The sequence below is a fragment of the Bombina bombina genome, chromosome 4 (genome assembly GCF_027579735.1).
Source record: "Bombina bombina isolate aBomBom1 chromosome 4, aBomBom1.pri, whole genome shotgun sequence".
Taxonomy (NCBI): domain Eukaryota; kingdom Metazoa; phylum Chordata; class Amphibia; order Anura; family Bombinatoridae; genus Bombina; species Bombina bombina.
In genome coordinates, this window is record NC_069502.1 from 1,119,367,868 (window position 1) to 1,119,395,109 (window position 27,242).

General features: G+C 38.7%; 1 protein-coding gene across 2 annotated transcripts in view; it reads left to right on the forward strand.

The window, feature by feature from the left end:
* Positions 1-27,242, forward strand: part of VASH2 (vasohibin 2) — a 190,673-nt gene that overhangs the window by 37,254 nt on the left and 126,177 nt on the right. For both annotated transcript variants that reach the window (XM_053712470.1, XM_053712469.1), the window contains exon 3: positions 20,486-20,574. In XM_053712470.1, coding sequence (XP_053568445.1) covers positions 20,486-20,574 — 89 coding nt within the window. The remainder of the gene's footprint in view (positions 1-20,485; positions 20,575-27,242) is intronic.

Here is a 27,242-nt window from a genome sequence, read left to right on the forward strand (position 1 = left end):
ACACGTAGGGTTGCAAGGTATCCAGTATTTTAATTGGATGTCTAGTAAATTATATGTACAAATACTGATGACTTCCAGTCTAAGGCTTAAAGGGACAGTAAAGCCAAACTTTTTCTTTCATTAATCAGCTAAATCATACAATTTTAAACAACTTTCCAATTTCTTAATTTTCTTGTTATCCTTTGTTGAAAATCAGGGCAGTAAGTTCAGGAGTGTGCACGTGTCTGCAGCACCATGTGGCATCACTTTTACAACAATGTTATACATTAGCAAGAACACTATATGGCAACACTATTTCTTCTGTTAAGTGTGATCAGTCCACGGGTCATCATTACTTCTGGGATATTAACTGCTCCCCTACAGGAAGTGCAAGAGGATTCACCCAGCAGAGCTGCATATAGCTCCTCCCCTCTACGTCACTCCCAGTCATTCTCTTGCACCCAGCAACTAGATAGGTCGTGTGAGAGGACTATGGTGATTATACTTAGTTTTATATCTTCAATCAAAAGTTTGTTATTTTAAAATAGCACCGGAGTGTGTTATTACCTCTCTGGCAGAGTTTGAGGAAGAATCTACCAGAGTTTTGCTATGATTTTAGCCGGAGTAGTTAAGATCATATTGCTGTTCTCGGCCATCTGAGGAGTGAGGTAAACTTCAGATCAGGGGACAGCGGGCAGATGAATCTGCATAGAGGTATGTAGCAGTTTTTATTTTCTGACAATGGAATTGATGAGAAAATCCTGCCATACCGATATAATGTCATGTATGTATACTTTACACTTCAGTATTCTGGGAGAATAGTACTTCACTAGAATTACAGTGTAAGAAGGACATAAAGCTGTTTAATAACTAGAGATTATGTTTAACGTTTTTGCTGGAATGTAAAATCGTTTTCATTTGCTGAGGTACTGAGTGAATAAATGTTTGGGCACCATTTTTCCACTTGGCAGTTGCTTAAATCTGTTTTTTCTGTCAGTTTCTGTTCTCCCTCACTGCTGTGTGTGTGGGGGAGGGGCGCTTTTACTATGCATCAAATATTTCAGTCAGCAACTCATTGTATTCCCTGCATGATCTGGTTCATCTCTACAGAGCTCAGGGGTCTTCAAAACTTATTTTGAGGGAGGTAATTTCTCTCAGCAGAGCTGTGAGAATTATAGTTTGACTGAAATAAAAACTTTTATTCTGTAATTTGTTTCCTGCTTTCAGAAATTGTTATCTTTGCTAATGGGATTCACACACGTGCACACTTCTGTGCCGTTCTCCTGGCTACAACCAGTCGAGAGATGTTACAGGGGTCACACACGTGCACACTTCTGTGCCGTTCTCCTGGCTACAACCAGTCGAGAGATGTTACAGGGGTCACACACGTGCACACTTCTGTGCCTTTCTCCTGGCTACAACCAGTCTAGAGATGTTACAGGGGTCACACACGTGCACACTTCTGTGCCGTTCTCCTGGCTACAACCAGTCTAGTGATGTTACAGGGGTCACGTGCACACTTGGCTAGTTACGAGAGATACTGGTGTGCCATGTGCCAGAGGACAACGCTGGGCTGTACCATAAGTAAGGACTATACAATAGGGGTTAATACATTTGTACTTCCAGTCAGTGCAGAACGGTAGATTCCCTGACAAACGCATGTTCAGATGTTTCAGCACCGTGACTCACTTCTAGAGGAAGCATTTACATCTATGGTTCCCGTATCCTGTCCTCCAAGGCAGCAACCAAGACCAGTTCAGGGAACAATAAATCATTCTAATTACTTAATCTTCCTGCCCCCCTTGTTTGTGGCCCTTGAGGGTCCGATCTAATGATACCTGATTTAAAGGGAAACAAAGGAGCAGCAATAAAATTATTTTATGTGTTAAAGCATTTTATTATTGCATTTTTGTTTGAACAGAACTGTGAGTTTTTACCCTCACAAATCAGTTAAACACATAGTTTAAGTCTGCTCTTGAAGCTGCAAAACACAGCCATGGTGGCTACACACACGTAGGGTTGCAAGGTATCCAGTATTTTAATTGGATGTCTAATAAATAATATGTACAAATACTGATGACACTTCCAGTCTAAGGCTTAAAGGGACAGTAAAGCCAAACTTTTTCTTTCATTAATCAGCTAAATCATACAATTTTAAACAACTTTCCAATTTCTTAATTTTCTTGTTATCCTTTGTTTAAAATCAGGACAGTAAGTTCAGGAGTGTGCACGTGTCTGCAGCACCATGTGGCATCACTTTTACAACAATGTTATACATTAGCAAGCACACTATATGGCAGCACTATTTCCTGTCAAGTAGTGCTCCAGACGTGCACGATACCTATCTAGATATCGCTTTAACAAAGAATAACAAGAGAACAATGCAAATTTGATAATAGAAGTAAATTAGAAAGTTATTTAAAATTGCATGCTCTATCTGAATCATGAAAGTTCAATTTTGTCTTTACTGTCCCTTTAATTGTTGCATATATCTGACGGCCTACTAACTATAAGCCTAATCTGAGGCCTGATATGGGTGTGTGTATGTGTGTGTGTGTATATATATATATATATAAAAAACTGAGAGGAGCTGTGGGCAATGGGTTTAGATTTGAGGTCTCATCACTATGACCCCACCTACCTCTTTCTCTAGATCCCAAATTGGTTGTCTAGTATTTTTGTTAAAGGCATAGGAAAGTCAAATTTAAGCTTGCATAATTCAGATAGAGCATGTCATTTTAAGACACTTTTTAAATAAAATTTTATTTTTAAATGTGCTTCGTTCTCTTGGTATCCCTTGTTGAAAAAGAATATGCACATATCCTACACTAGAGGGAGATAGCTGCTGATTGGTGCCTGCACACATTTGTCTCTTGTGATTGGCTAACTAGATGTGTTCTGCCAGTAGTGCAATGCTGTTTCTTCAGCAAAGGATAACACAATAATGAAGCAAATTTTATAATAGAAGTAAATTGAAAAGTTGTTTACAAATGATTGATCCATCCAAATCATGAAATTTGTTTGGGGGATTTCCTGTACCTTTTAAGGACAACTGGAAACCCTGTGCACATATATCACCCTGTTTAGCTTAGTAGTTAACTCCTCACCAGTAGTGCACGGTCAGTCTAGCGTTTGTTTGACTAGTAGTTCAATAAAAAATGCTCTTAAGTATTAGAACATTTGAATTGTTGCTCCTTTATGTCACTTTAAGGAATGACTTGAAATAAATTATTTCACTAGCAAGAAAAACTACCAAACTTTTATTGACAAATCAACTTTATTATCTGTTAAAGAGCCCTCAGAATTGTATGTAAGCAACTGTGTTGTGCATATCCATAGCCAGTGGTTCGTGGAAAATGTATTTACATATAAAGGGCTTTGTATGAATGTTTTGACAAATAAATCTCATTCCAATGTTTTGTTTTATAGTACAAATAGGTTTATGACTGCTTATCATATTTGTTTTATAGTACAAATAGGTTTATGACTGCTTATCATATTTGTTTTAATTTGGAAAAAACAATATGTTGAAAGTAGTTTGCACTTTGTGTTTGAGCACAAAAAAATACAAATTCCAAATTCTATTACATCATTGTTTCCGACATAGTATTAAAATAGACCATATCTATTGTGCATAGCTTCCTGTTATTTTTGAAATCTCTGAATATGATGTGAGTAACAGTGTGCATTATAATTGTGGCCATGAATTTCTACAGATTAATTAGGCTGTAATATCTGTAGTGTGGGCACACAAATAGGATGTTCCTGATAATTCCTCTGCATATCTGTATAACACCTGATGATGGGTTTGTACTTTTGTTGTGTTGCTGGACTGTGGAACATTGATAAGTTAGATGCCTACACATAGGTGCACAAAAAGGGCAAATTAATTATTTAATTCTTTATTATTTAGTATTAAAAATGTCCCAGGTAAAAGAGATGAATTCTGTGCAGTTTGGTGACCTGGATAAAGTGTAGTAGGCAGGATGGGATTTAGTTGAGGAAAAAGGGGTAAAGACTAAGAGAAAAAGGTCTAAAAACTTCCTGGTCAATTTAAATAAATCAGAATTGCTGCCTTTGAACCTGTTTTCAGATGAGTTGAATTAAATGCATCCCAACAGTCATTTTAAAATTCAACCTCATTCACTGAAATATTTGGGGGTCCAAATAGCTCCCTATACAGCCAAGCTGTTAGACTATAACTATGATAAGCTGGTTACCAATTGTTAACAATTCACATTAGTGTGGTCTTCCAAAAATGTTTCCTGATTGGGTGGATAAACAAAGTGAAGATGATCTAAAACACAAGGAGTGTCAGTGACTACTAAGAGTCACTAAACTCCTATAGGAGGCGCTATAGCAAAGAGAAAATATATACCCTAATAACGTGAAAGTGATAAATATAAAAAAATAATAATAAAATATATATGTATATATATATATATAAAATATATATAAAATTATATGATATGTATAAAATACACTGATATAAAAACCAGCCAAGGGAAATGTAGAAAAGAGTCCAACAGATATCCTCAAATGTCCATGAACTTGGTCGGCAGCTCTTTGTCTTCACCCGAATGGATGATAAACTTCTGTGATAAAAAGACAAAAACAAGGACAAAGGCGCCACATGTGTAGATCAATAAGAACCCAGATAATCCAAGTATGAACAAACACAGCGATGGCACTCTGTTGTGCCAGTGGGAGCGGACTGGTATTCTGCAGCAAACCAGCTGGCTGACACAGAGAAGTCCCCACCAGATTCAGGCGGCACTGGAGTCCAATAGTACCGAATCACAGGAACATTAATCCCAATGGCGATGGATCACAGAGGCTGGAACTGGAGGATGGATATAAGGAGAAGGGCTATGATACCCTTGGGTTACTGATAAGGAGTCTATCACAACGACCACTAGACTTATATAAAAGTTAAAATCAGTTTTTTTATTTACAAAAAATAAAAATACCAAAAATATAACAAATTTAAAGCTGGGTGTGTGAAAATAGATCTAATTAAGTGCAGAGTATAGCAGCAACGCGTTTCTCGGGGACACCACGTTTCCTCAGGCTTGTATGCTCTGTATGTACACAAATGCCCTTCAAATAGGGCTCAGTAACCACATGTTCAAATGAACCCTCCCCTTCCTTTACATGAATAAACCAATGGGATCCTTCCTTTCCCTAAATACCCAGTTGTTGCAGTATAAATATAGAACTTTACCTTGATAAACATAATTTATAATGTGTATATTTGATATTGTAAAGTTTATAAGGTCAAAAAACATGAAAATACTGATAAGTAGTGTTTTGATCGTAGCAGTACAATATCGATCGTTTTAAATATCGGCAATCTTGCATGTGTAAACATTAGATATGTCAGCTTTCTAAACAACCAATGATGTGTTGCCTTTTTGGGGCTTGGCTGTAAACTTTTAAACAATACGCTTACTGCAGAGCTATGGCGGCAAACTTGAGATCTTAGGCGGTGACGTATGGTCACGTAATTGGCGCAGCCCGTAAATCCTAGAGTCCAATCAAAATCTGAATCTGGTGGGGACTTCTGTGTCAGCCAGCAGGTTTGCTGCAGAATACCAGCCCGCTCCCACTGGCACAACAGAGTGCCATCGCTTTTGTGAGTACCCTGTGTTTGTTCATACTTGGATTATCTGGATTCGTATTGATCTACACATGTGGCGCCTTTTTATCACAAAGTGAAGATGATGCTTTTACCTAATCTTCTGTATGTCTTACAGACTCTTCCAATCCTTAAAGGTTAATTGATTGGTGTCATTATATGATGGCAACTCTAAAAGATGGGTGCAGCTGGAGCACCAACTAGCGGATCACCCCTAAATTGGGGAGAGGGCTGCTGGTTGCCTGCAACTTAAACCTCTAAGCACAACAAAGATTACATGGTAATCTCAGAGTCTTTTTTTAGACTGATATTTGGTGCATGCATAGATCGAGGGATATTCCCTTAAAATACTCCCCACTCACCTTAATTCTTTTGAACCCAGAATTTGAGGAGGGTTCCGCTTACATAGCTGCTTCCCCTTCCAATATTCAGCACCTCATTCCAGTACCTTCTTTGCTAGAGGCGGGTAAACTTATAAGAGGTTAAGTCTTTAAAACCATGGCTGAGATACCATCAGATAAGCCAATATATCTTGACCTATAAAGACAGAGCAAATCTGACACGCCCCCTCAGTAATTTTAAAGGACCACTAACTACAGTAGATTTGCATAATCAACAAATGAAACACAATTGCACTGAACTTCAAATGAGTAGTAGATTTTTTTCTGACAATTTTTAGTTATCACTATTTCCACTACTCCTGTATCATGTGACAGCCATCAGCCAATCACAAATGCATATATACGTATTCTGTGAATTCTTGCACATGCTCACTAGGAACTGGTGACTCAGAAAGTGTAAATATAAAAGTACTTTAGGAAGCTTTGCTGTGCAGACCTGTGAATAAAGGTCTCATTTACATGCTTTTTTCTAAATTCATATTATCCACATACCCCAGCCCGCATTCATATGTAAAGTATACACTTACCCTGTAGCATTGGAATACAGCCAGAATCAGTCCATTCCATCTTCAATGGAAACCAACTAGGTAGCATTTAACCCCATATAGAACATAAAATACCTTTTACGGGGGGCCTTCGATAGATGTTGGAGAGGATGTTGAGAAAGGTGGACATATGTATGTCTGGTGGGGCTGTACTAAAAACAGTAATTACTGGGACTTAAAGGGACAGTCTAATCAGAATTAAACTTTCATGATTCAGATGGGGCATGTCATTTTAAAAAAAAATTCCAATTTACTTTTATCATCAAATTTGCTTTGTTCTCTTGGTATTCTTAGTTCAAAGCTAAACCTAGGTAGGCTCATATGATAATTTCTAAGCCCTTGAATGCCACCTCTTATCTGAATGCATTTGGAGTTATCTAGCAGTCAGCACTGATTGGCTAAAATGCAAGTCTGTCAAAATAACTGAAATAAGGGGGCAGTCTGTAGTGGCTTAGATACAAGGCAATCACAGAAGTAAAAAGTCTATTACTATAACTGTGTTGGTTATGCAAAACTGGGGAATGGGTAATTTAGGGATTATCTATCTTTTTAAACAATAACAATTCTTGAGTAGACTGTCCCTTTAAAGGGCCATTATTGTCAAAAAATGACATGCTCTAATCCATTAGAGCATGTCATTTTAAGGCTATTGATCCTAGACTATTATGTGTTTAACCCCTGCAAAGGGGTTAAACACACAGTAGAAATACCACTCATGACTCGCAGAGCACTGCTGGTCATGAATGGAGAACACATCTGATCCAAACTTAAAATTACGTAGATTAGAGCATGTCTTTTTTTTTTTTTTTATTATAATGGCTATTTAGTATTATCAGTATCAATAGCATCTTAAATGGCCATCTCATATCCTACTCAAAAAATCCTTTTTAAAGGGACACTTAAAGGGCCACTAAACCCAAAATCTTTCTTTCATGATTCAGATAGAGAATACAAATTTAAACAACATTACAATTTACTTCTATTATTTATTTTGCTTCATTTTTTAGATATCCTTAGTTGAAGAAAAAGCAACGCACATGGGTGAGCCAATCACAGGAGGCTTCTATGTGCAGCAACCAATCAGCAGCTACTGAGCATATCTAGATATGCTTTTCAGCAAAGAATATCAAGAGAATAAAACAAATTGGATAATAGAAGTAAATTAGAAAGATGTTTAAAATTGCATTCTCTCTCTAAACCATGAAAGAAAAAATGTGGGTTTCATGTCCCTTTAAGTCAAAATTAAAGTTTCACAATTCAGATAGAGCAACAACTTTCCAATTTGCTTCAATTAACAAAATGTGCTCAGTCTTTTATAGTTACACTTTTTGAGTCACCAGCTCCTACTGAGCATGTGCAAGAATTCACAGAATATACGTATATGCATTTGTGATTGGCTGTTGGCTGTCACATGATACAGGAGGAGTGGAAATTGAGATTACTGAAATTAGTCAGAAAAAAATCTACCACTCATTTGAAGTTCGGACTAAGTGCAATTGCATTGTCTTTTTATCGTGCATATCTACTGTATTTACGGGTCCTTTAACCATGACTTTAATGTATAGTGGAAACACCGTATACTAAGTCTTATATAGAGAGATGTATTGCTGAGCTGTACAATGATCTATTATGTAAATAGCTATATGTATATTTGTATACATTTACCAACCACAACTGGTGCCATGCAAAATGGAAAATATAGTACAGATCCTCTTTTCTCCAACATAGGTGTGTCCGGTCCACGGCGTCATCCTTACTTGTGGGATATTCTCTTCCCCAACAGGAAATGGCAAAGAGCCCAGCAAAGCTGGTCACATGATCCCTCCTAGGCTCCGCCTACCCCAGTCATTCTCTTTGCCGTTGTACAGGCAACATCTCCACGGAGATGGCTTAGAGTTTTTTAGTGTTTAACTGTAGTTTTTATTATTCAATCAAGAGTTTGTTATTTTAAAATAGTGCTGGTATGTACTATTTAATCTGAAACAGAAAAGAGATGAAGATTTCTGTTTGTAAGAGGAAAATGATTTTAGCAACCGTTACTAAAATCGATGGCTGTTCCACACAGGACTGTTGAGAGGAATTAACTTCAGTTGGGGGAACAGTGAGCAGACTTTTGCTGCTTGAGGTATGACACATTCTAACAAGACGATGTAATGCTGGAAGCTGTCATTTTCCCTATGGGATCCGGAAAGCCATTTTTATTACAGACTGTATATAAGGGCTTCACAAGGGCTTGTTAAGACTGTAGACATTTTCTGGGCTAAATCGATTCATATATAAACATATTTAGCCTTGAGGAATCATTTAATCTGGGTATTTTGTAAAATATTATCGGCAAGGCACTGTTTTGGACACCTTATTCTCTAGGGGCTTTCCCTAATCATAGGCAGAGCCTCATTTTCGCGCCGGTATTGCGCACTTGTTTTTGAGAAGCATGACATGCAGTCGCATGTGTGAGGAGCTCTGATACATAGAAAAGACTTTCTGAAGGCGTCATTTGGTATCGTATTCCCCTTTGGGCTTGGTTGGGTCTCAGCAAAGCAGATACCAGGGACTGTAAAGGGGTTAAAGATAAAAACGGCTCCGGTTCCGTTATTTTAAGGGTTAAAGCTTCCAAATTTGGTGTGCAATACTTTTAAGGCTTTAAGACACTGTGGTGAAATTTTGGTGAATTTTGAACAATTCCTTCATATTTTTTCGCAATTGCAGTAATAAAGTGTGTTCAGTTTAAAATTTAAAGTGACAGTAACGGTTTTATTTTAAAACGTTTTTTGTACTTTGTTATCAAGTTTATGCCTGTTTAACATGTCTGAACTACCAGATAGACTGTGTTCTGAATGTGGGGAAGCCAAGGTTCCTTCTCATTTAAATAGATGTGATTTATGTGACACAGAAAATGATGCCCAAGATGATTCCTCAAGTGAGGGGAGTAAGCATGGTACTGCATCATTCCCTCCTTCGTCTACACCAGTCTTGCCCACTCAGGAGGCCCCTAGTACATCTAGCGCGCCAATACTCCTTACTATGCAACAATTAACGGCTGTAATGGATAATTCTATCAAAAACATTTTAGCCAAAATGCCCACTTATCAGCGTAAGCGCGACTGCTCTGTTTTAGATACTGAAGAGCATGAGGACGCTGATGATAATGGTTCTGACATGCCCCTACACCAGTCTGAGGGGGCCAGGGAGGTTTTGTCTGAGGGAGAAATTTCAGATTCAGGGAAAATTTCTCAACAAGCTGAACCCGATGTGATTACATTTAAATTTAAGTTGGAACATCTCCGCGCTCTGCTTAAGGAGGTGTTATCCACTCTGGATGATTGTGAGAATTTGATCATCCCAGAGAAACTATGTAAAATGGACAAGTTCCTAGAGGTCCCGGGGCCCCCAGAAGCTTTTCCTATACCCAAGCGGGTGGCGGACATTGTAAATAAAGAATGGGAAAGGCCCGGTATACCTTTCGTCCCTCCCCCCATATTTAAAAAATTGTTTCCTATGGTCGACCCCAGAAAGGACTTATGGCAGACAGTCCCCAAGGTCGAGGGAGCGGTTTCTACTTTAAACAAACGCACCACTATACCCATAGAAGATAGTTGTGCTTTCAAAGATCCTATGGATAAAAAATTAGAAGGTTTGCTTAAAAAGATGTTTGTTCAGCAAGGTTACCTTCTACAACCAATTTCATGCATTGTCCCTGTCACTACAGCCGCGTGTTTCTGGTTCGATGAGCTAGAAAAGGCGATCGATAGTGATTCTCCTCCTTATGAGGAGATTATGGACAGAATCCGTGCTCTCAAATTGGCTAATTCTTTCACCCTAGACGCCACTTTGCAATTGGCTAGGTTAGCGGCGAAAAATTCTGGGTTTGCTATTGTGGCGCGCAGAGCGCTTTGGTTGAAATCTTGGTCAGCGGATGCATCTTCCAAGAACAAATTGCTTAACATTCCTTTCAAGGGGAAAACGCTGTTTGGCCCTGACTTGAAAGAGATTATCTCTGATATCACTGGGGGTAAGGGCCACGCCCTTCCTCAGGATAGGTCTTTCAAGGCCAAAAATAAACCTAATTTTCGTCCCTTTCGTAGAAACGGACCAGCCCCAAGTGCTACGTCCTCTAAGCAGGAGGGTAATACTTCTCAAGCCAAGCCAGCCTGGAGACCAATGCAAGGCTGGAACAAGGGAAAGCAGGCCAAGAAACCTGCCACTGCTACCAAGACAGCATGAAATGTTGGCCCCCGATCCGGGACCGGATCTGGTGGGGGGCAGACTCTCTCTCTTCGCTCAGGCTTGGGCAAGAGATGTTCTGGATCCTTGGGCACTAGAAATAGTCTCCCAAGGTTATCTTCTGGAATTCAAGGGGCTTCCCCCAAGGGGGAGGTTCCACAGGTCTCAATTGTCTTCAGACCACATAAAGAGACAGGCATTCTTACATTGTGTAGAAGACCTGTTAAAAATGGGAGTGATTCATCCTGTTCCATTAGGAGAACAAGGGATGGGGTTCTACTCCAATCTGTTCGTAGTTCCCAAAAAAGAGGGAACGTTCAGACCAATCTTAGATCTCAAGATCCTAAACAAGTTTCTCAAGGTTCCATCGTTCAAAATGGAAACCATTCGAACAATTCTTCCTTCCATCCAGGAAGGTCAATTCATGACCACGGTGGATTTAAAGGATGCGTATCTACATATTCCTATCCACAAGGAACATCATCGGTTCCTAAGGTTCGCATTCCTGGACAAGCATTACCAGTTCGTGGCACTTCCTTTCGGATTAGCCACTGCTCCAAGGATTTTCACAAAGGTACTAGGGTCCCTTCTAGCGGTACTAAGACCAAGGGGCATTGCATTAGTACCTTACTTGGACGACATTCTGATTCAAGCGTCGTCCCTTCCTCAAGCAAAGGCTCATACGGACATAGTCCTGGCCTTTCTCAGATCTCACGGATGGAAAGTGAACGTAGAAAAGAGTTCTCTATCTCCGTCAACGAGGGTTCCCTTCTTGGGAACAATTATAGATTCCTTAGAAATGAGGATTTTTCTGACAGAGGCCAGAAAAACAAAACTTCTAAACTCTTGTCAAACACTTCATTCCGTTCCTCTTCCTTCCATAGCGCAGTGCATGGAAGTAATAGGTTTGATGGTAGCGGCAATGGACATAGTTCCTTTTGCGCGCATTCATCTAAGACCATTACAACTGTGCATGCTCAGTCAGTGGAATGGGGACTATACAGACTTGTCTCCGACGATACAAGTAAATCAGAGGACCAGAGACTCACTCCGTTGGTGGCTGTCCCTGGACAACCTGTCACAAGGGATGACCTTCCGCAGACCAGAGTGGGTCATTGTCACGACCGACGCCAGTCTGATGGGCTGGGGCGCGGTCTGGGGACCCCTGAAAGCTCAGGGTCTTTGGTCTCGGGAAGAATCTCTTCTACCGATAAATATTCTGGAACTGAGAGCGATATTCAATGCTCTCAAGGCTTGGCCTCAGCTAGCAAAGGCCAAGTTCATACGGTTTCAATCAGACAACATGACGACTGTTGCGTACATCAACCATCAGGGGGGAACAAGGAGTTCCCTGGCGATGGAAGAAGTGACCAAAATCATTCAATGGGCGGAGACTCACTCCTGCCACCTGTCTGCAATCCACATCCCAGGAGTGGAAAATTGGGAAGCGGATTTTCTAAGTCGTCAGACATTACATCCGGGGGAGTGGGAACTCCATCCGGAAATCTTTGCCCAAATTACTCAACTGTGGGGCATTCCAGACATGGATCTGATGGCCTCTCGTCAGAACTTCAAGGTTCCTTGCTACGGGTCCAGATCCAGGGATCCCAAGGCGACTCTAGTAGATGCACTAGTAGCACCTTGGACCTTCAAACTAGCTTATGTATTCCCGCCGTTTCCTCTCATCCCCAGGCTGGTAGCCAGGATCAATCAGGAGAGGGCGTCGGTGATCTTGATAGCTCCTGCGTGGCCACGCAGGACTTGGTATGCAGATCTGGTGAATATGTCATCGGCTCCACCATGGAAGCTACCTTTGAGACGAGACCTTCTTGTTCAAGGTCCGTTCGAACATCCGAATCTGGTCTCACTCCAGCTGACTGCTTGGAGATTGAACGCTTGATCTTATCAAAACGAGGGTTCTCAGATTCTGTTATTGATACTCTTGTTCAGGCCAGAAAGCCTGTAACTAGAAAAATTTACCACAAAATATGGAAAAAATATATCTGTTGGTGTGAATCTAAAGGATTCCCTTGGGACAAGGTAAAAATTCCTAAGATTCTATCCTTTCTTCAAGAAGGATTGGAGAAAGGATTATCTGCAAGTTCCTTGAAGGGACAGATTTCTGCCTTGTCTGTGTTACTTCACAAAAAGCTGGCAGCTGTGCCAGATGTTCAAGCCTTTGTTCAGGCTCTGGTTAGAATCAAGCCTGTTTACAAACCTTTGACTCCTCCTTGGAGTCTCAACTTAGTTCTTTCAGTTCTTCAGGGGGTTCCGTTTGAACCCTTACATTCCGTTGATATTAAGTTATTATCTTGGAAAGTTTTGTTTTTGGTTGCAATTTCTTCTGCTAGAAGAGTTTCAGAATTATCTGCTCTGCAGTGTTCTCCTCCTTATCTGGTGTTTCATGCAGATAAGGTGGTTTTACGTACTAAACCTGGTTTTCTTCCGAAAGTTGTTTCTAACAAAAACATTAACCAGGAGATAGTCGTGCCTTCTTTGTGTCCGAAACCAGTTTCAAAGAAGGAACGTTTGTTGCACAATTTGGATGTTGTTCGCGCTCTAAAATTCTATTTAGATGCTACAAAGGATTTTAGACAAACATCTTCCTTGTTTGTTGTTTATTCTGGTAAAAGGAGAGGTCAAAAAGCAACTTCTACCTCTCTCTCTTTTTGGATTAAAAGCATCATCAGATTGGCTTATGAGACTGCCGGACGGCAGCCTCCTGAAAGAATCACAGCTCATTCCACTAGGGCTGTGGCTTCCACATGGGCCTTCAAGAACGAGGCTTCTGTTGATCAGATATGTAGGGCAGCGACTTGGTCTTCACTGCACACTTTTACCAAATTTTACAAATTTGATACTTTTGCTTCTTCTGAGGCTATTTTTGGGAGAAAGGTTTTGCAAGCCGTGGTGCCTTCCATTTAGGTGACCTGATTTGCTCCCTCCCTTCATCCGTGTCCTAAAGCTTTGGTATTGGTTCCCACAAGTAAGGATGACGCCGTGGACCGGACACACCTATGTTGGAGAAAACAGAATTTATGTTTACCTGATAAATTACTTTCTCCAACGGTGTGTCCGGTCCACGGCCCGCCCTGGTTTTTTAATCAGGTCTGATAATTTATTTTCTTTAACTACAGTCACCACGGTATCATATGGTTTCTCCTATGCAAATATTCCTCCTTTACGTCGGTCGAATGACTGGGGTAGGCGGAGCCTAGGAGGGATCATGTGACCAGCTTTGCTGGGCTCTTTGCCATTTCCTGTTGGGGAAGAGAATATCCCACAAGTAAGGATGACGCCGTGGACCGGACACACCGTTGGAGAAAGTAATTTATCAGGTAAACATAAATTCTGTTTTTGTTTGTTTGCCCAGAACCTATCTACGGTTGCATCTCAGAGTGTAAATTTGCACCACTACGAGAGATCTCACATCCCAGGGAAATCAGATAACTACACATCAGTGTGGTGCATAAAATTAGCTGTGTTACAAGAACGTCTAACATTTGCATATTGGGAAAAAGACAGATGGACTGAAATAGCTTCTTAGTTAAAATTATTACATATATATGATATACTTTATATGTGCAATTATCAGGTTAGAGATAAAGCTAAATATTGGACTATAAAATATAAAACGGTTCTTATGAGATCTAATATTAAAGGGATATAAAACTCATAACTTAATTCCCTATAAATTAATGACCCTAAATAACGTAATAATATTTATTATCATTTTGCCTGCTTTTACTGTGACATTCCTTACTAAATTGTGCTTGTTTAACACCCTGTAGAGGGGCTGGTTCTCACATTGCTGCAACTTGCTTTACCCAGCTTATACAGTGCACAGAGGTTGCTTAGAAAAGTGCAAAAACCCATTTACACTTAGCCCTTATTGCTTTTGGCTTGCTTTTTATAGCAAAAGCAAGAAGAAGAATTTAATCAATTTTCCTTGATTGTTGATCAATTTTCATTAATTAATTTATGAGGAATTACATCTTGAGTTGTATGTTCCTTTAAATGTCATATCACCTAACATTAAAAGGACTATTCAATGCAGTAGAATTGCATAATTTAAAAAGTGCATTATAAAAAGACAATGCAATAACACCAACTCTGAATTTCAAATAAGCTGTAGATTTTTTTTACGACAAATTTATTTTTTCTCCCATTGTCCGGCCCCATGTATTATGTGACATACATCAGCCAATCACAGACTTGTATACGTATACCCTGTGAGCTTGTGCACATGCTCAATAGGATCTTGTTCCCCAGAAAGTTTGTATATAACAAGATTGTGCAAAATTGAATAATGGAAGTAAATTGGAAAGTGTCTTAAAACGGCATGCTCTTTCTGAATCATAAAAGTTTATTTTGACTTGAGTGTCCCTTTAATTATGTTTACCTGGGAGGCAGAGGGAGGGTTCCAAGGGGTCAGTGTGATCTGGGTGTGGGGACTGCACTAGTATTAAAAATGCATTATGAGTAATTGTATTCACAGTGTATAAAACATTAAATGGTGCGGTGCAAAGAACATTTGCTGTAGGTTTTATTGCGCTCTATATGACAATAATTTAGTCTAGGGGTGTATTTTGGCCTGCGTCTGGGATAACAGTATTTTGGAGGGGCAGCAGATTTTTTTTTTAAATATAATTTTTATTGATTTTGTTTAATTTCAACAACAAGCAGAATAAAATAACATACATGACAGCCATATTTAGCAACAAGATTCAGCTTACTGTTGTATACAAAAAATAGTTAGCCCAATGATATTGCCAATGGTCTTGATCACTGAATATGGAAGGAAAAAAAAAAAAAAAAAGCAACTTCCCTGCCATCCAATACCCCTCTTCCTCTCAGCATTGGGCAGATACTCGTTTCACCAATAACTCTCACTTATTTGAACACTAAAACTGCAATTATACCTGGGCAAACTTCACAACTTTAAAGTTCTATAGTTTCTTATATATATATAAATAAAAGAAACAATTATTCACCATTCAGCAGTCATAAGGGGCAGCATATTTTAGAGAACAGCTTGATTTCAGAATGCAGTGCCACTCGTATGCTTTTCAAGGAGATAGAAATGGTTTATTACTGGTCTAAAGGTGGCTCTCAGAAGGGGATAATCACTGATGTATGATTTCCTGTGTGCCTGGCAGGAGAAGTGAATATTTGATGGGGCGTTAAATGTTCAGAATTACAGTTACTTACTGCAGTATATCCTTTAAATCGTCTCCTCTTTCCACACATTTTTTTTAAAGGTATAGTTTCCCCTCCCTAAAAGTTGCAGTAAAACAGGGTGCAATAGATGCCCCACAGGATTCTCAATCACAAGGGACCCATTTATATACGATATCCTGTTTTAAAGGGACAGTAAAGTTGTAGACATTTATGATTTAGACAGAACATACAATTTTAAACAACCTATCCAATTTACTTCTATTATTTAATGGGCTTCCTTCTCTAGTTATCCTTTGCTGAAAGGTTTATCTAGGGAAGCTTAGGAACAGCAAAGAACCTAGGTTCTAGCTGCTGATTGGTGGCTGGATATATATACAGATTGTCATTGGTTCACCCATGTGTTCAGTTAGAAACCAGTAGTACATTTCTGCTCCTTCAACAAATGATACCAAGAGAATGAAGCAAATTTGAAAATAGAAGTAAACTGGAAAGTTTTTTCAAATTGTATGTTCTACCTAAATCATGAAATTAAATGTTGGGGTTTCATGTCCCTTTAACCAGTGCTTGTTTACGAGTGTGAAGCTAGGTCAGACGTGTGCATTGCATGTGCAACACGGCTTCAAGCCCTCAAGGAATGATTAGGGGTACGTGCCTGCTTCCTGATAAGCCTGTAGGGCGGCCACTGCAGCTTTGGGGGGGAAATGACAGCTTTAGTGTATGTGTGAACAAGAGGATACAATTAAAAGGACGTACTGCAGTAAGTAAATGTAATTTAGACTAAAAAATATTCACTGTCCCTTTAACTGCTCAATATGTTTGTGAGAAACGCGTGTCAAATATAAGCTGGATTAGTCACTTCCATGCTATAGGGATAAATCATTTTTATTAGTTTTGAAGGGTGTTACGAACAATGTATTACATGTAGTTTATTTGTGGCAGTGTTTGATTTATTTAGTTTAAAAAAAAACAACTGAGTATTTTCAGGAATATTCAATTCCAAAAAACACTTTTTAAACATTTAAAAAAATACATTAAGGTAAAAACTGTTTATTTTGATCAAACTAACAGAAGGTGCATGTTTAGGGGATACAATCTCATTGGCTGTTTGGTGAAACTCCCACAAATCTATTGGTGGGCAGTAATATACCCAACCATGTGAAAACAACCAGTGGTATCTCTTGGGAAAACATTTAGTCAAGCTTACATTACCTATACTGAAAGTTTCTATACTTGAGAGTATTGGCAATACTGAAGCTATGTAAACATAGCCAGCAGAAATTAAACTCCCAGTGGGTGTTAGTAGAGATAAAATATTAATTTTCATCTCTAAGTATTGGGCTTTGGTAAACAGGCAGAGATAATAATATAAAGAAGCATGTGTGTATACAGAAAGTGATTAATAAAGAGATATGATTTCCCTGCAAAAACAAACTATTTTAATGAATAGGGATGAGTGGTGGTTTCAAAGAACAAACAAGCTATTTCATATACAAAATAAACCAAAAGAATAATTTTCTCATACAGTTTATATTCTGCAGCTGGTATAACAAATCATTGGAAACACATTAAGGAAAACCATTTTATAGTACACTGTACCTTTTTAAATACAGGATAGCAAAGGTACAATGTTGTGGTGCTCAAAAATGAAGACCCCCCACAATTTTCAGGCTTAAAGGGGCAGTAAAGTCGAAATTAAAGGGAAATGAAACCCAATTTTTTTCTTTCATGATTTAGAAAGAGCAAGCAATATTAAACAACTTTCTAATTTACTTTTAATGTCTAATTTGCCTCAGTAGCTGCTGATTGGTGGTTGCACATAAATGCCTATGTGATTGGCTCACCCACGTGCATTGATATTTCTTCAACAAAGGATATCTAAAGAATGAAGCAAATTAGATAATAGAAGTAAATTCAAAGGTTGTTGAAAATGTTTTTAATGAAAGAAAAATATTGGGTTTAATCTCCCTTTAAACTTTCATGATTCAGATAGAACGTGCAATTTTAAACAACTTTCTAATTTACCTCTATTGTCAAAATCGCTTTGGGGTTTCCTTTGTTGCCTTTTTTTTGTCTCTAGTGTGACTGTAAAGTCATCACTGTTGCAAATAGTATACATACAGTATTGATATTAAAAATACTTATAGCTGGGTTTTTCTTTTTTTAAATATAGATATTTTTAGATATTTCCATTATTTGACGAAGTTCTACTTACATTAAATCTGCCGTCTGTCCCCACCCCTCAGATGTTTTTTTCTTCTTGTCTAAAAGTGCCCCAAGTAGCCCCCAAATTTCAACATAGTTATCTTTATTAAAAAAAAAAAAAAAATGGTAGCATCTTTATTTTTTAATAAAGTAACTGCAAAAAGCAGTTTTAAGGGGCTAAAAGTCGCGGCTGAGGGGTGTTAGAAAAAAAAAACGGCACTGAAACACATATTAGCACCTAAATATATATGTATATATTAATTTAATATACATATATATTTAAAATTGCTGCCCATCACTGCACGATTTATCCCCTTTGCTGCGCTAGTTCTCATGCCGTGTCTGACGTCATGAAAGCGTGAATATCGCTTACGCTCTATATATCACTACACTACAGAAAGGAAGATGCAAGGAGGAAGAGTAAACAGTGAAATCACAGGTGATAATCAAATATACTTATATTCTATATTAAAAAAAAAAGGGGGCGGTTTGCTTAGTTTCAAGTTTCACTGCAATGGAGGGTTTTCATTTGTCAAAATTTATCATCAATTTAATACTCTGACAGCAGTGTTTGCAACAAGCTACAACAATGTTGCAAAACCCTTCTGCCAGTATTAAAGGGACCTGCCCACTCCTAAGTTCTTATAAGCCTACATAGGTTTTCTATTCTTCAGCAAAGAATACCAAAAGGACGAAGCAAATTTGATCATTGAAGTAAATTGGAAAAATGTTTAGAATTACATGCTCTGTCTGAATCATGGAAGTTTTATTTTTAACTTTACTATCCCTTTAAATTACAGAAAAGGGGACAAAATAAATAAAGTATATTGCAAAGTTGTCTTATGACCCATAATCAATTTTTTATATTACAGCCTTTAAGTTTGATGTCCCTTTAATAGATGGCTTAACTGTCTTGCTATGCAACTCTTACATTTTTCTTTTTTTTCTTTCATCTTTACCAAATTTACATTTTCCTTTTCCCGCATCCGGTTTTAAATTAACCTTCCAGGTTTTCACACATTTATTTTTACGTATCAGAAATTCATGATATGCAACAATTCTCATTAGAATTTTACACCTTTTCAAATGATGTAAGTTGCAGCTTATTTCTGTGCAAATACGATTCACACCTACTAATTGAAGCAGATTTATATTGTAGTAAAGACTTCTTGTTTCTGTCATAGGACATTTTCTTTTCATTTTAACCTATAACATGGAATACGCACCTTTTTATCTCCGTAGTAAACTATGCTAACGTATGCTACTATGTTCTTGTTTAAACAGACAGTAAAGTGGAAGTTAAACTTACATGTGTCAGATAGAGCATGCAATTTTAAACAACTTCACATGGGACTTCTGTTATCAAATTTGCTTTGTTCTCTTGCTATCCCTTGTTAAATAGTATAACTAGGTAGACTTGCAGGAATGCAGTACTAGGAGCTAGCTATAAGGAGTATGCCTTCTTCATATTACTTGTTTTCTAGAGGTATTTCCTGCTTGTGGTGTAGGAAGGAACAGCGGGTCTCTTTCAGAGGGGAATAAGACCTCATCTTCAGAAGATTGACTCTCAGTGTTTGAAAATGTGGTGTCATATCTCTGTCATAGTCTCAGTGAGGAGTTTTATGTCCCTTTCCTAGGTAGTTAATTTCCGCTTAAAGGGCCATAATAGTTACACAGCTGGATCTAACAAATGTAATATTTCTACTAACGATGTTGATTGGATCAGCACAGTTTCTCCAACTGTCTAACACCTTTGTGTGGGTTAAACACACATTCGTGCAGGGACAATATGTTTTTACTATTACGACCCTTTAAAATAGAGAATAGAGAGCATAGGAATGGAATAACAAATGTTAGTGTTTATACGATTGAAATATTTGCACCACACCATATGTACACCACAGAAAAAACCCCCACAAACATAACCTTTGTTGCATTTCATGAGGTAGCTTATGCCATTTTGAGTATTTCTGCAAGCTGAAGGTATTTCCTGAAAGTACTTGGTCTGCTTATAAAAAAACTACATATAACTTGTGTGAGTTACTGACCAAAAAGCCAATAATGTTCTAATGCAACAAGTGAAAATGGCTCAGCATCAAGAAAGGTGTAAGTAATGCAGAGAACCCCGTATTGTTGTGCATCACGTTAGGTTGGTTGTCACATTATCACCGAGGGCTTAAAAATGAAATCATACAATAAAACCAGCTCTATCACTGAAAACACTTGTTGTTATTCATCAGTATATTACTTCATAGCTGTCTGTTTTAATTGCTCATTAAACCACAAAAATGTACTTTTTTTTTCTCTTGTCCTAGCCTTCCGTGCCACCAGTGCCAAGCTACAAATCTTCAATGTCGATGCCAGAATGGCTCCAGATTGTTCAGAGATACATGAAGGTGCTGCAGTATCCTTTACTTTACTCTTTATAGAGTTGAGGTGCTCTCTGATTCCCCTACAATTGTATGTTTGTTTTTATTGTTTATTAAAATTGACTCACTAAAAAGTATTGGTTAGATCACAACTGAGATGCACAGAAGCTGCTACACAGTGTGATTGGCTGCTTCTTTTGTATAGTTTCTATAATTGCACCTCTACCACAGCAATCCGTCACATTTACAGTGACAGCGTGCTATTGGTGGATCAAAGTAACCAACCAGGTAAGATACCGCTTACCCAGCACCTGTAAGACCTGTACCTATTGTATATGGATACCAGTGCTGTAACTGACGTGGCCCCCAATGTGATAAACACTATCTGCAACTGAACTAGCCTTCCAGTAAGCATAAATTGTATTTATTGCAAATATCATTTAAAAAAAGAAGTTTTAATTTTTACAGTCAATGATTTGGTCCTTAAAGTATTAGTTTTTAATTTTTTCTCACATTAATAAAAACTTGGTTTTATATTTCATTTAATGTGACATATTGCAATATGATATTTGAAACAGTGAGGCATGTACTGTACAATACATCTGATCAAAATAATATATCCGGTTCAGTGTCAGCATTCCTAAAGGATATAGCGGCCTATCTATCAAGCTCCGAATGGAGCTTGATGGCCCGTGTTTCTGGCGAGTCTTCAGACTCGCCAGAAACAGCAGTTATGAAGCAGCGGTCACAAAGGGCTAGATTTATTAAGCCCCTACGGCAGCAAGTTCTCTCAAGAACTTGCTCACTGTGATTTATCAAGCAGCGGTCACCAGACCGCTGCTTCCCTAACATCTACGCCACCTCTTTGTGGTGAAATTCAATCTCCTCGGTCGAGTCCGACCGAGGAGATTGACAGCTCCTGCTGGCTGTGCGCGGACAGGGGGCGGGATTGCACGTGAGCGCAAAATTGCGCTAGTGTGCAATGTTAATTACCTGCAGGTAATTTCACCCCGCCACAGGCGAGCTGAGGCGTACAGCGCCCCTGTACGCCTCAGCGTTGATAAATCTAGCCCAAAGAGCGCTGCTCCATAACCATCGCCGGAAATCAACCCGATTGAGTGCGATCAGGTAGATTGACACCTCCCTGCTGGTGGCCCATTGGCCGCGAGTCTGCAGGGGGTGGCGTTGCACCAGCAGATCTTGTGAGCTGCTGGTGCAATGCTGAATACGGATAGCGTATTGCTCGCCGTATTCAGCGTGCCTACTGTGCACCTATAAATCAGTGTGAGGAAGAAAAAAAAAGCTGCATTTTAAAGGGATATAAAACAGAAAAATGTTTCTATAATAACTCAGACAGAGCATGTGATTTGAAATAACTTTAGAAATGTACTTCTATTATCTAATTTGCTTTTATTCTATTAGTATCCTGGTTGAAAACCATACCTAGATAGGATTGGTATAAGCAATGCATTACTGGGTGCTAGCTGCTAATTGGTGGCTGCATGCAAATGCCTCTTTTTTCATTGGTTCACCAGATGTGTTCCGCTATCTTCCAGTATACATAACTGTACCTTCAACAAAGGATAGCAAGAGACTGAAGCAAATTTGATAATAGAAGTAAATTGGAAAAATGTTTAACATCAAACAATCTGTCTAAATCACGAAAGAAAAAAAAAATTGTTTTATGTCCCTAAGCTTCTGTTATGAGTCAGTACGCAGCTGTCACATTGCTAATTACATTTTCACACCTTCAGTTACTGAAGTCTCACCTCCCTGCACTAGACATTGCTCTCAGGGTTTATACATGGCTTCTGCTGGGGTAATCAGTTTGGGTCTCTGGGTCAAATCATCGACTCTGCATAAAAAAACGACAGCAGAATTCTTTATGAAGATTTTATCTGGTCTGGCAATATTGAAAGTATAAATCCTTCAAATGCCAAAGACCGGAGCAGTCTTACAGAAATACCATAGCACAGTGCGGAGCTAGCATCTGCTTCACACAACTTGTCTCCGAACAGCTGCTTTTACCAGTCCTGATATCTAATGTTCTTAGGAATGTTCACAGTAAACAGCAATGTCATCATGTATTTGTTTCAGATTCAATTTAAATTTAATGTGTTAAAAAAACATGTGCATTGTATCAGCTCTTCTATATGGTATCTGCTATTATCCATCTTTTAAGTTCACAATGGATGTTATTTCTGAAAGTATCAGATTTGACATTAAGGGCTAGATTTATCAAGCCCCTGCGGCAGCAAGTTCTCACAAGAACTTGCTCGCCGCGATTTATCAAGCAGCGGTCACCAGACCGCTGCTTCCCTAACATCTTTGCCACATCTATTCTGGCGAAATTCAATCTCCTCGGTCGAGTCCGACCGAGGAGATTGACAGCTCCTGCCCGCGCGTGATTGGCTGTGCGCGGGCAGGGTAGGGGGCGGGATTGCAAGCGAGCGCAAAATTGCGCTCGTGTGCAATGTTAATTACCTGCGGGTAATTGCGCCCCGCCACAGGCGAGCTGAGGCGTACAGGGGCGCGTATACGCGCCCCTGTACGCCTCAGGGTTGATAAATCTAGCCCTTAGTGCTAAGGAAAAGCAGAATTAATTTAGGACGTGTCACTGATTTGTCCCAAGTGCATCAGGTGCGTTCATTGTTATTTATGTAAATATCACTGCAGGGAATGGAATAATAAAATGCTATTTAAAATATTACAAAATTATAATAAAATCTTTCCTTTTTAACAAATGTAACCTAGATTGAGATGGTGCATCTAGTGTAAATATTTCCATCACTGTAATTTAAAAATAGAAAAAAATAGAACTAACCATAAGTTAAAGGTACAGGAGTGTGCAGTTTTAAACAGCTTTTGCCAATTTACTTCTGTTATCAAATGTGTTCGTTCTCTTGATGTGCGTTGCTGAAGAGTAGACCTATGTAGGCTCAAGAGAGCATGCACTGGGAGCTAGCTGAATTAATTGTGTGAGCCAATGATAAGAGGTATATATGTGCAGCCACCTATCAGCAGCTAGCTCACAATAGTTCATTGCTGTTCCCAAGCCTACCTAGGTATGTTTTCAATAAAGGATTCGAAAAGAACAAAGCATATTTGAAAATAGTTGTAAATTGGAAAGTTGTGTAAGATTGGACGCTCTATCTGAATCTAAATTTTTAATTTGTGATCCCTTTAATAAAAATGTGCTTCTTTTATTGTTAAAAGCACCACAGATACGAGTTGCACACCAAATTGTAGTCTTACATTGAGGCAAGGTGTATGGTTACAGGGTCATAAACACTCATTTGAAATGTACTTGAGTACATTTTAGTTTTGAGTAGAAACATTTTTGCAGTACACGATGATTAGCGAAAATGCTTATAATAAACGTTATCACTGTTTTGGTGATTTATTTTACTGTTCACAGAGCATATATACATAAGACTCATACCCCTGAATTGCATTATGAAAATGTTTTGCATCATAGCTGACAAACACACGCCGTTTTATTTACTAAAAGAATTTTGCTAATATATGTGTATTGGAACAATGCTTATTTTCAGAACTGAAACACATTTATGTCCATTTAAATGTATAGTTTTATGTCCCTTTTAAGTTATTTTTGTATTTGAAATAGTTCAGTAGAGCATACCCATTCAAGTGTGCTGAGTCTGTAGAAGACAGACACTTGCTTATCTTATCCCACTCAACAGCCAATTTTTAGGTCCTGAAATTTTCATTATGGGTCGTGGTTTCAGTGTTCAAAATTAGCTATTTAAATTGCAAAAATAAACCTAAAGAAGCAATTTCCCATAGATTGAATACTCTGCAGCTGGTATAACAAGCCAAATGATGATGATGATGACTAGAAAATATCACATGACTATCTCTATGTAAAAAAGTAAATTTTCACCTAAAATATAATTTGTAAAGGAACTTTAAAGGGACAGTATACGTGAAAATTGTTTAAAAAGATAGATAACGCCTTTACTACCCATTCTTCAGCTTTACACAACCAACATTTGTATATTAATATACTTTATGTCTAGATCTCTAAATATCTGCCTGTTTTTAAGCCCCTTCAGGCCGCCTCATATCTCAGTGCAGTTTTTTTTAGCTTTTTACAGCCAGACAATGCTAGCTCTTTGTGCGATATAGATAACATTGTGCTCACTCCTGTGGAGTTGCCATCATTGATTGGCTAAAATGAAGCCTGTAAAAATCACAGAGATAATGGGGCAGCCTGCAGAGGCTCAGATACAAGGTAATCACAGAGGTAAAGATATATTAATAACAGTATTGGTTATGCAATAATGGGGAATCGGTAATAAAGGGATTATCTATCTTTTTAAAGAATAAATGTCCCTTTAAGATTGATGAGCGCATGCATCTGGCATGTGCAGGCACATTCATTTTATTTCTATACTTTAAGAATGTTTACTTTAAATGGGGGGGGGGGGGGTTACAGTATGGTGTCCCTTAATGTTAAATGTTGGAACAAAATACCTTAGACCAGAGGGGACAATTTAGTAAATATAATTACGAGCATGGAGGTTCATGCACCAAGACCAATGGGGTAATGTATGGGTTCCTGGTATAGAAATCAGATACCTGATTGTAAGCAAATAAGACTGATTTGCTATATAGTCACATAAAAACAATGTTATCCTGTAAAACACATTGCATTTGTCAGGTGTGTGGTAAATTATTTTGTTACGCTGCTTTGTTCTTGCAGGACTTGTGTATTGTTTGCAGGTTGATTCATGTGCTATTGCTTATTTATGAAGCAGAGACCTTTCATCAGACCATTAAATATTTGTGCAGTAGAAACTGTGTAGACAAGCTTCGATTGCTTACTGTTTTTGGAAATACTGAGTGTGTCTAGTTTTTTCACTGTTTTGCCAAGAAAAAAAGCAAAGTGCCTATCCATGTCCAACAACTTTTCATTTACCATTTTTGACTGTTTCTGTCTTAAGGTGGCGAGAGGCCACAATTCCTTTTGGGAATTCATCACCTGGCCAACAGGAGGAGGCAAAGATACCCTGCACCAAGAGCTTTCTAATCCTTTCCACTTCCAGTCATGGCTGGAAGGTAAATGTTGCTAAGAGTTCTCTTCCTCAGACAATAGTTTCCTTCTTGGGTGTGATTATAGATTCTGTTACCCCATGAGGCTATATTTGACAGATCAACACAAGCTCAATCTTCAGTCCTTAGCTCTTGCTTCAGTGGCTTAGTGTATGGAGGTAATGGGTATGGTGGTTGTAGTGTCAGGCGCCATTCCTTTTGTGAGGTTTCACCTTGTCCTCTTCAGCTCTTCATGCTAACGTAGTGGAATGGGGATTACACCAATCTATCTCAGTTAATTCGGTTGGACCCGTTGCTCATATAGTCCCTTTCTTGGTGGATATCAAACAATCATGCGTCTCACAGAATGTCTTCTCTTTGTCCGGCATGGAAAAAATTTACCACCAACACAAGTCTCTCAGGTTGGGACGCAGATCTGGGGTTCTTCAGAGATCTCATGGAGTTTGGTTTGCTCAAGGACCGAGTTTACTAATCATTGTATTAGAACTTAGAACTGTGTGGTCTTCCAGATGCTTCAGGCTTGGTCTCTTCTAAGTTCAATGTATTTGTTTTCAATCCGTCAACATAACTGCAGTAGCCTATTTTAGTCATCAAGTAGGTACCTGCAATACTCTGGTAATGAAGTTAACTCATATTCTATCTAGGGCAGAATCTCATCCGTGTTTTCATTCTCGGCGATCCACATTCCCGGAGTCGACGTTGGAAGGTGAACTACTTAAGTCATCAATCTATGCATTTTGGGGAACGGACCCTTAATCAGGACATTTTTAACCAGTTGGTTTAGCGTTGGGGCCTACCAGAGATAGACCTGATGGTGTTTGTCTGAACCCCAAGCTATCCAAATATGGAGCGAGGTTCAGAGACCCTCAAGCGGAACTGATAGATGCATTAGCAGTTCCTTGGCCACTTCACCACTTGCTCTTCTTCCCAGGGTAATTGCTAGGATCAAACATGAACACATTTCAGCAATTCTAATAGCTCCTGTATGGCCTCCCATGTCTTGGTATGCTGATCTGATTCAAATGTCCAGTGTTCCACCTTTTGCGTCTTCTGGACATTCAATTGTTAACCTGGAAGGTTTTATTCCTTTTGGCTATATCTTCTGCCAGGAAAGTGTCTGCTCTTTCTAGCTATGCACTGTATCTTGTTTTCCCTCAGGATAAAGCAGCTTTACGTATGCATTATAGTTTTTTACCTAAAGTGGTTTCTGAGAATATTAGCCAGGAAATTTTAGTGCCATTCCTATGTCTAAGGTATTCTAAAGAAAGGTTGTTACAGAGTTTGGATGTTGTTAAAGCTTTGAAATATTATCTGCAAGCTTCTAAGGATTTTCAGCAGTCCTCAAGTTTGTTTGTTCATTTTTCAGGTAAACGCAAGGGTCAGAAGGCTACTTCGGTTTCCTTAGCTTCTTGGCTAAAAAGTTTGATTTATAAAGATTAATTGGAGGTGGGACAATCTCCTCCTATACATATTACAAGAAAACACATATTATTCTCACCTGATAAATTAATTTCTTTCTAGGTGGGGAGAGTCCACGAGTCCGCCCATTTTCTTTTGTTCTCGTTGGCAGGAGTTCTAATTTGCACCTATTTTACCCTACTTGTCTTCCCTACTTTGGACAAGATTA